The 7,830-nt window shown below is 42.2% G+C and overlaps 1 protein-coding gene and 1 long non-coding RNA gene across 4 annotated transcripts; both read right to left on the bottom strand.

Annotated features, from left to right (window-relative positions):
- Positions 1-652: 652 nt before the first annotated feature.
- LOC107573596 (protein Z-dependent protease inhibitor-like) lies at positions 653-4,593 on the bottom strand. Of its 2 annotated transcripts, none has more exons than XM_016260024.1 (5): positions 4,515-4,593; positions 3,660-4,281; positions 2,814-3,087; positions 1,115-1,262; positions 653-992 (listed from the first exon to the last, which is right to left on the bottom strand). In XM_016260024.1, the coding sequence occupies exons 2-5, from the start codon at positions 4,249-4,251 to the stop codon at positions 801-803; spliced, it is 1,206 nt and encodes a 401-aa protein (XP_016115510.1). In that variant the 5' UTR covers positions 4,252-4,281; positions 4,515-4,593; the 3' UTR covers positions 653-800. The 2 variants fall into 2 exon arrangements, with proteins under 2 accessions (XP_016115510.1, XP_016115511.1); XM_016260025.1 differs by having other exon boundaries at positions 4,519-4,542.
- A 1,037-nt stretch (positions 4,594-5,630) lies between these two features.
- On the bottom strand, positions 5,631-7,818 carry LOC107573594 (uncharacterized). Of its 2 annotated transcripts, none has more exons than XR_001607536.1 (3): positions 7,669-7,818; positions 6,422-6,462; positions 5,631-6,342 (listed from the first exon to the last, which is right to left on the bottom strand). It is a non-coding gene; the product is annotated as an uncharacterized lncRNA (long non-coding RNA). The 2 variants fall into 2 exon arrangements; XR_001607537.1 differs by having other exon boundaries at positions 5,631-6,322.
- Positions 7,819-7,830: the final 12 nt, after the last annotated feature.

Below are 7,830 nucleotides of genomic sequence, written 5' to 3'. Positions count from 1 at the left end.
TCCCAGTACTTTTATTCATATAGTGTATATCTGATTTAAAACCACATTCGGAAGTGGCTCAGAATGGATGCAAAAAAAAAAATTGACAATAACTGTGGAACACACACTATTTATTCACTCATACTCTTATTTATCTAACACACATACTCAGTCTACACCTCAAATTTGCACATAATATACAGTACCTGTACATACAAAAGCTGTATATTGTAATATACCTGCACATACAACTGTCAATTTATATATTTTTATTCCTTATTTACTTGTTCTATTTTTCTATTTTTCGTATTATCTGTGTTTTTGTTCTGTCACTGTCATTCTGTTACACTGTGGAGCTTCTGTCACGAAAACAAATTCCTCGTATGTGTAAACATAGCTGGCAATAAAGCTCATTCTGATTCTGATTCTGAACTATTAGCACATTTAATGATGTGTTACTACGTCCCAAAGCCTCTTTGCTCTTCTATTTAACACTCAAAAGTATTCCTCTTTTTATTGCACAGTGTAAGCAGGCGGATTGAAGTTTGCTGATGGTTTCTGATGCAGCCAGCGGCACTGAACGTCTAACCCCGACTCAAACACTAAGAAGATGCTGACTGATTCAGTAGAGGCGTGCGAGCCCAGCGGAAATAAAGCAGACAGACTGCAAACGGCACTATTTCCTCACTTTATTTCTTACAATACAATGTGCTTATCCACACAGTGTTCACAGAGTTTGGTAATGTTTTCTGTCTGAAGTATCGCTCCGTTAGTGTGTGGTTCTATGTGTTGAAGAGGCGCAAGCGTCTCCAGTCAGTGGCTCAGTTCTTTGTGGGGTCAATCACTCTGCCCATGAACAGCAGACTAGAAGTGGCTTCATGGTACAGAAAGAAGAAGAAGGGCCTGTTGATGATGAAGGTGGCTGGCAGAGAATAAGCTGTGATTCCCACTGATGTGACCGAGGCTGCAGTCGTGCCCTTCTCATCCACCTCGATGACGGCTTTATGCAGCACCTACACACACACACACACAGACACAGACACATACACAGACACAGACACAGACACAGACACAGACACAGACACACAGACACAGACACAGACACAGACACACGTGTGTGTGAGGCTGCAGTCACCTGTGAGACTCTCAGATGCGCGTCTTTGCTCAAACCCGTCAGGTTGGCTGAATGGAGGAAAACGCTGCTGATGCCCAGATGTGGCAGGATTTCATGCAAGTTGTACGACTGCTCCATCTTGAACTTGGGCAGATGAACCTCCATTTTTCTGAGAGACAGTACAACATGTATAAAAGTAAATCATGATGTTTTAACTAGAGGTTAAATAAAGAGTTCCACCAAATATGAGCTTTCATTTATTCTCCCGAAGGTCTTTCCCGATAACAGCAGCAGCAGCAGCTCATAGTGTGATGTTTGCGTCCTGCACCACCATCTAATGATGCTTCGACTCTTTGAGACGACCTTATCTCATCAGTTTCATTCACTGATATGATGCTGCTGAGGTGAAAATGGTCTTTGTTTTGTTCATCAGTGTTTTGGAGGAACACAAGGGAGAGTAAATGGTGACACGCACTAAAGTAAAAAGCAGCAGCTCTACAGCCAGACGCACACTGTATGATTTATGATTATTGTTTGTCAGACTGTATGAACATGATCCCAGCTGTAAGCCTCGTCACACTGTGGGATCTCAGTCGTCATCAGTGACTGCACGACAGTAATAAGACTTCCACACACAGAACTGAAATGGTGGCTAGCAAACGAAAACCATCTCTAGTGTTCATTTTAATCATGGCATAACGAAGTCGATGTGTGCGGAGCAAATGTTTTGTTGTTGTTGCACTAATTGCATCATTAGTTGAATTAGCACACATATGTCTGCAAGAGGTCTGTTAAAGATGGCTTCATCTGGAAAAATCTGCTCTGCACAAACATCTGAAAAACATCAGGTTTACATACGCTCTAAACCATAAACATCTTAAAGACATTTTCTAAACATCTATTTGCCATCTGATTGGAAACATGTATATGCAACGTATTGCAGATGTAAATAGACGGTAAATAGGATGTAAAATTAGATTGCAGTGGTCATTATTTGGCTGTCAGTGAACATGTTAAATTAGTGAACAAAAGGGGCTTTCGTACATATTTACATATTTAGTAAATATTTGTACACTGCTTTTTAAAAATGCCAGGTAGCTGGTGTTTCGTATGCGTTTGGCCAATCAGCATACACTTGCGTGACTGATAGTTCCCATTGACACCATCTTTAGAATATTGTCTTTGAACTTCCGTTTGTGTGGTAGCTCTGTGTATTTCTGTGGCATCGCTGTATAAGAGTAATGCAGCTGGTAAAGTGGATTTATGTATTGTAGAGTTAACAAATGTTATCGTGAGCACTGTAATGTTTAAAGCAAATGTTTTAACAAATGTAAGTAAAAAAACGAGCGGTTCCTTCACGAATCCATGAGATCACTGTGGAAATACAACTGGAAGACAGAAGACAACAAACGCAGCGTTAAAAAGGGGCAGGACTACATTAGGTCAATAGGACTGTTTTAGACCCTACTCTGAAGTAGGAGCTAATTTAGTTCCCCCAAACAGAGTTCCTAGAACTAAATACATTCCTAGTTCCTGCGGTGCAGACACGCCAAAAAAAGCGGGAACTTAACCAAATAGTTCTAGGAACTATGGAAAGTTTCCTCCGGTGCGAAATCACCTAAAGACTACAGATTTTGGACTTGTATCTGAGGAATCTTTCAGGATTTGCGAATGGAGGCCAGTATCGTACAGCGTGCACCGGCTGAAGGCTGTGTCTCACATGCGTCTCATGTTTTTGATCCAGCGGTGGAATCGATCGGCGCTGATCTCGTCGTCGATGACGGTGTAGTCGGCTGTGGCGTCGGGAAGGACGATGAGCAGCGCCGCTCCGCCGCGGTACGACAGACGCAGCACTCGAGCTCGCAGCTCACGGTCCTCAGCCGTGGAGAATCTGTCCTCCTTCACCATCATGGGGACTTGAACGATGTTGTACTTGTCCACATAGAAGCGACTCATTTCTGTGCTGTTGGGGTCGAACGGACTATCCCAGTCACCTTGAGAACAAAGAGCTTTACATCAAATCCCAGTTGTTTAATTCAGTGTTTCCACATGCATAGAAACTAGGGCTGCGACGAAAAATCAATGCAGAATCAGTTCGTGGATGGATTCTGAGATCTAACGAATGCATGGCGATTCTCTCTGGAATGGATTCTGAGCTTAGATTTTAACAGCAGATGGTGCTCTAGTTTTTATCCGCACACTCAAACGCTCATGAAGACGAGCGCTGAGAGCTTGTGCAAGAGTCCGTAATTTCACCTCGACTCAGAATGCTTTAATGACGCCAGATTAATGTAAACACAGCCCACTGTGAACACCCTTGTGATTCACTTCAACATTCCTTGTAATTCGAATGATTATTTTAGGTTCAAGTGTGTGGAAGGATTTGGAAACGAGCAGAGTACGACGGTTTCTAAAGCATGCAGCGCCATCTGCTGCTCAAAACTACGCTCGGACTCGACTCGAGAAAGAATCGCCATGCATTCGGGAAATCTCAGAATCGATGCGGAATCATTTCTCGATTCGCGATGCATGGATTTATGTTCCCAGGCCGATAATAGAAACTCACCCTGAAAGAAAATGGTGTTGAGGAGCATCATCTGTGTCAGCGGCTCGACGCTTGTCACCATTTCGTTCACTTTGCCGCCGGTCTTTCTGCTCACATACTCGTTGATGGTGCTCTTGCTGAGCTCTGTCTCACTGAAATCCACATTGTTCACATCGGCACCGAAGAACGTCTTGATCTGATCGCTGAAGACTCTCTCGACGTTAAAGCGCTCGTCTACGAAGAGTGCCGTGCCCTGCTCCATGTGCAGTTTTCCGTCCTGCGAGATGTTCTTCTGCAGCTGCTCAAAGAGCTGTGGGATGAGCGTCGCGTCTCCAGTCCCGTCCAGAGAGTCCAGATTCAGGCCCTTCGCCATCTGACTGCGTGTCGAGCCCTTGGAGGCCAGTAAGAGCGTGGCGAAAGACGTGGAAACACTCAGCGGCGAGAAGAAGATGTTTTTGTCATGATAACTTGATATCTTGCGATAGAGGTTCATGGCAAAGTCAATATTTTTGAAGGCCAGATCCGTGACGTCAGGAGTTTTGGGCTCTTGACTGTTAAGGACGCACAGAAAACCAGAGGAATAAATGAGGGAGAACAGCACTCTTAACTCCATTTCGTAATCGTTTTTCAAAAATCCTTTGACCTGTTGATACAAAAAACAGCTTATATTGAGTTTTAATTATTCTAGAGAAACGTTGCTTCATATTAGACACACAAGGACCCGCGATTCATCATTCTTCCCTCTGTTCTTTACTGAAGGATTTCTAGAAGTACTAAAAGCAACAAACATGGTGGCAAAACACTGAACAATAAACCAGCCCTAACATCTGAAAATATTAACTATAAGCACGCGCATAAAGTAACATGCATACTCACTGACAGGCTGCCGAGGATCTTTCCCGTCTGTTGTGTTCTGACTGTTTGCAGAGACAAAGTTCAGTGTACTTTTTTTTATAGATTATCTATTAACAATCAAACAATTTTAGACCTGTCTGAAACAGATCAGTGATGGCAGATCACCAGGTTATTCTCACTTGTTTGAGTTTCAGTTTTGATGAAATCTTAAGTGCTTTAATGAAAGAATGGTAATTGTTCTCATCCTCAGGCCATTCAAGATGTAGATGAGTTTGTTTCTTCGTGGGAACAGATTTGGAGAAATGTATCACTCCATCACTTGCTCACCAATGGATCAGGTTTGAATTTAAAGCGTCTCAATGCTGGATGTGTTTCAGCTTTTGTCTTCTCCAGATGTGAACTGATGGACTGGAGTGCTTGGATTACTTGTGGATTATTGTGATGTTTTCATCAGCTGTTTGGATTCTGACGGCACCCATTCACTGCAGAGCATCCATTGCATCCAACTATTCCTTTAAGAATGATTATAGGAAACTTGCTGTAATTTCATTCAGACTTTAACAGATATTCATATCTACATAACTGCAGGTCATCAACTTAATAGGATAGCTCGGCCAAAAATGATTCTGTTATCATTTATTCGGCCTCGGTTTTACAGTCAGGAGAAATCACAGAGAAAAGAGAATGTTTGACTTTGTACATTGTGTATTTTTTTTGTATATTGTTATTTCCTATTTACTTATCCTGGGTTTATTGTTTTAATTATCAGTCTCGTCTTGTCACTGTCATTCTGTTACACTGTGGAGCTTCTGTCACGAAAACTATTTCCTCGTATGTGTAAACATACCGGGCAATAAAGCTCTTTCTGATTCTTTCAATTGGATATGATTTTAATGTGGGAATGTTTCACAGTTTTGACTGGTTTCTGGGAGTATCGTTCTGAGACAGTACATCTCTCCATCATGTTTACTTGTACACTGCTGCAGCTGAATGACGGCATTCAGATAGACTCGTTCTTCTTCTTTCCATCGTGAATGAAAGTCCAGCGCTAAATGCTGAAGGAACATCTGACATCTTCAAGAGACTCACAGAATCAAAATATTCCAGAGAGAAGAAACAAACAACATCCACTCAGGGGGAAAAGAAACGTTTTTATTTAAGAAACAGTAAGTGTATATAGGAGTTCAAGAATAACCAATCACTTAAAAACTACTGCTGAATGTGAAACTAGTTCAGAAACGCTGCTGTGCCACCAAACGCATGAAATCATAGAAAAGAATGTGAAAACCATGAGAAATCACAACCTAGATCCAAAAGAGGGACGACTGATGAACGACTAAAACAAGTGTAGGTCTGAATCTGTATGAAGACTGATCTCCACAGCAGCATCTGCCCTCACTGAGCCGTCTACCTAGGGCACGTCACCCGCCGCTCACCGGTGACCAGCAGAAGGTCTTCACTACAGTCCACAGAGGAGAAGAACAGAGATCCAGTAACGCCAGTAAAGCCCAATGGTCCCAGAATGCAGGAGTGATCCCAGCGCTGACAGCTCCCTCCTCACGCCGCGGTCTCGTCTCGCTCGTGTGTCTGTCTGAGAAAGAGGAATGAACCGGGAAAGGCTTCCCTTTCACTTCGTTCAACTCAAAGAGGAGAAGCGAAGCTAAACGAATGTCCCTTTATTACACAGCAGGACCTGATCGGTCCCGGGCCAGTTCTGAGAGGAGATGTGAGTCCCATCATTCCCAGAGAGAGGTCGGGTCGAGGGCGTCCGTCACCGGCGCTGATGGACCGTCACTGGCTGGGTTTGGTCCCGCTGTCCTTCCCTCCGTCTGCAAAACAACATGATCTGCTGAGCAGCGCAGATCCCAGACAGATTCATAAAGCAGACGTCTGTAATCAGGAAGATGACGGCAGACAGAATCTCTTACCGGCGGAGCTGCTGTGGTGAGCGGTGGACTGAGCTTGCTGCCTGTGAGGAGATCAGACCGTCATCATTACTCTGCGCCAGAGCGTTACTGTATTATAATTACTTTTCCTGATAACGTAGTAATGTAATGCATTACACTTTAAATGTATGCAATTTGATTACCTAATGTGAATAAATTTACGTTACTTAAGTTACAAATGCAGTGTTAAAACATATGAAGTAAATATCATGTTTTGTGCGTCAGTATGAGAATGCGAGCTAAAAATGCAGACAAGTCCTACAACATTTAGATGCAATGAAAGGTTTCCTATCATATTTCAAAATGTTGCACTCAATTTCACATTTTAGTATTGCATTATAGTTTGGGAAAAGTTCACCTCAAGAATGTGTACTTCATGTCACAATAACACTGATATAAGTAAAAATAAATGACTCATCAGAATGAGATCCTCCACTGGATTAAGCCGCGTCGCATCGCATTCTTCTTCTGAGGTTAATTCAAGGTTTATTCCTCACAGCGCGTCTTGTTCCAAAAACGAAAAGCAGCCTAGATGAACTTGATGAATCTTAACGCTTTGTTTACAGAGGTGATGTGGGAGTTTATATGTTGGCGCGTCTCAAGCCTGGCTTCGTGTGGATGATTATCTTACAGAGCAAGATGCGCGGGTGTGACCACATTATAGGAGAGCTCAGACGGGAAAGACTGTACTTCACATTGGTTTTAAATGAATTACTTTATATTTGTTTTCAAGATTACTTCATTTAAAAACAGACACTTCAAGCTTTCTTAAGATATATTTCTCATGTCTGTGTGTCAAGTATTCGCTGAATTTTCGTTCATTTTAGTGACGCATTTCAGAAAGATATTCGCGGAGACTGAGAATGCAGAAAGCACATCCTATTTGTTTTCTTTATTTTACAAAAGCACAATATTTTGTTGGTATTGCGAGTGTATACAAATAAACAAACTTTTACAGTTTCAAATGATGTATTGCTCTTACGTGCAAACAAAAATTACAAAACATATGTTTATGTTCTTTTCGCTGTTATCAGGAAAAAATGCAAGTGATCGTTCAAGTTGCTGTTTTGATACTTAAGTAATTTTTCAGTATTTTTTAGGTTTAAAAAATTTAAACTTGAAAGTAATTAGTAATCTGATTACTTTTTAAATGCAATAATCAGTAATGTAATCAAATTACAAGTTTAAAGAATTAATTAGTAATTTGCAGTCGATTACTTAGCGCTCACCTGTCGAAGTAAGCCTGTCTCCTCCTGCGCAGCTCCTCCGCTGTCATCGCTTCCTTCTCGCCTCTTCCCGATTCGTGAGACGAGCCCGCCGTCACAGTGGCGCTGGGGCTTCTGGGATCGCTTCCACCTACAGCCGGTAAAGAGCGAAAGAACAGCAGATCA

The sequence above is a fragment of the Sinocyclocheilus grahami genome, unplaced genomic scaffold (genome assembly GCF_001515645.1).
Source record: "Sinocyclocheilus grahami isolate Dianchi unplaced genomic scaffold, SAMN03320097.WGS_v1.1 scaffold1981.1, whole genome shotgun sequence".
NCBI lineage: Eukaryota > Metazoa > Chordata > Actinopteri > Cypriniformes > Cyprinidae > Sinocyclocheilus > Sinocyclocheilus grahami.
This window is presented reverse-complemented; position numbering and strand designations above follow the sequence as displayed.

Coding starts and splice junctions, on each gene's coding strand:
- LOC107573596 (XM_016260024.1), bottom strand. CDS start 4,251: ATGGAGTTAAGAGTGCTGTTCTCCCTCATTTATTCCTCTGGTTTTCTG. Junction 3,088..3,659: donor CAACACCATTTTCTTTCAGG/GTGAGTTTCTAT, acceptor TTTGTTCTCAAG/GTGACTGGGATAGTCCGTTC. Junction 993..1,114: donor CGCATCTGAGAGTCTCACAG/GTGACTGCAGCC, acceptor GTGTGTGTGTAG/GTGCTGCATAAAGCCGTCAT.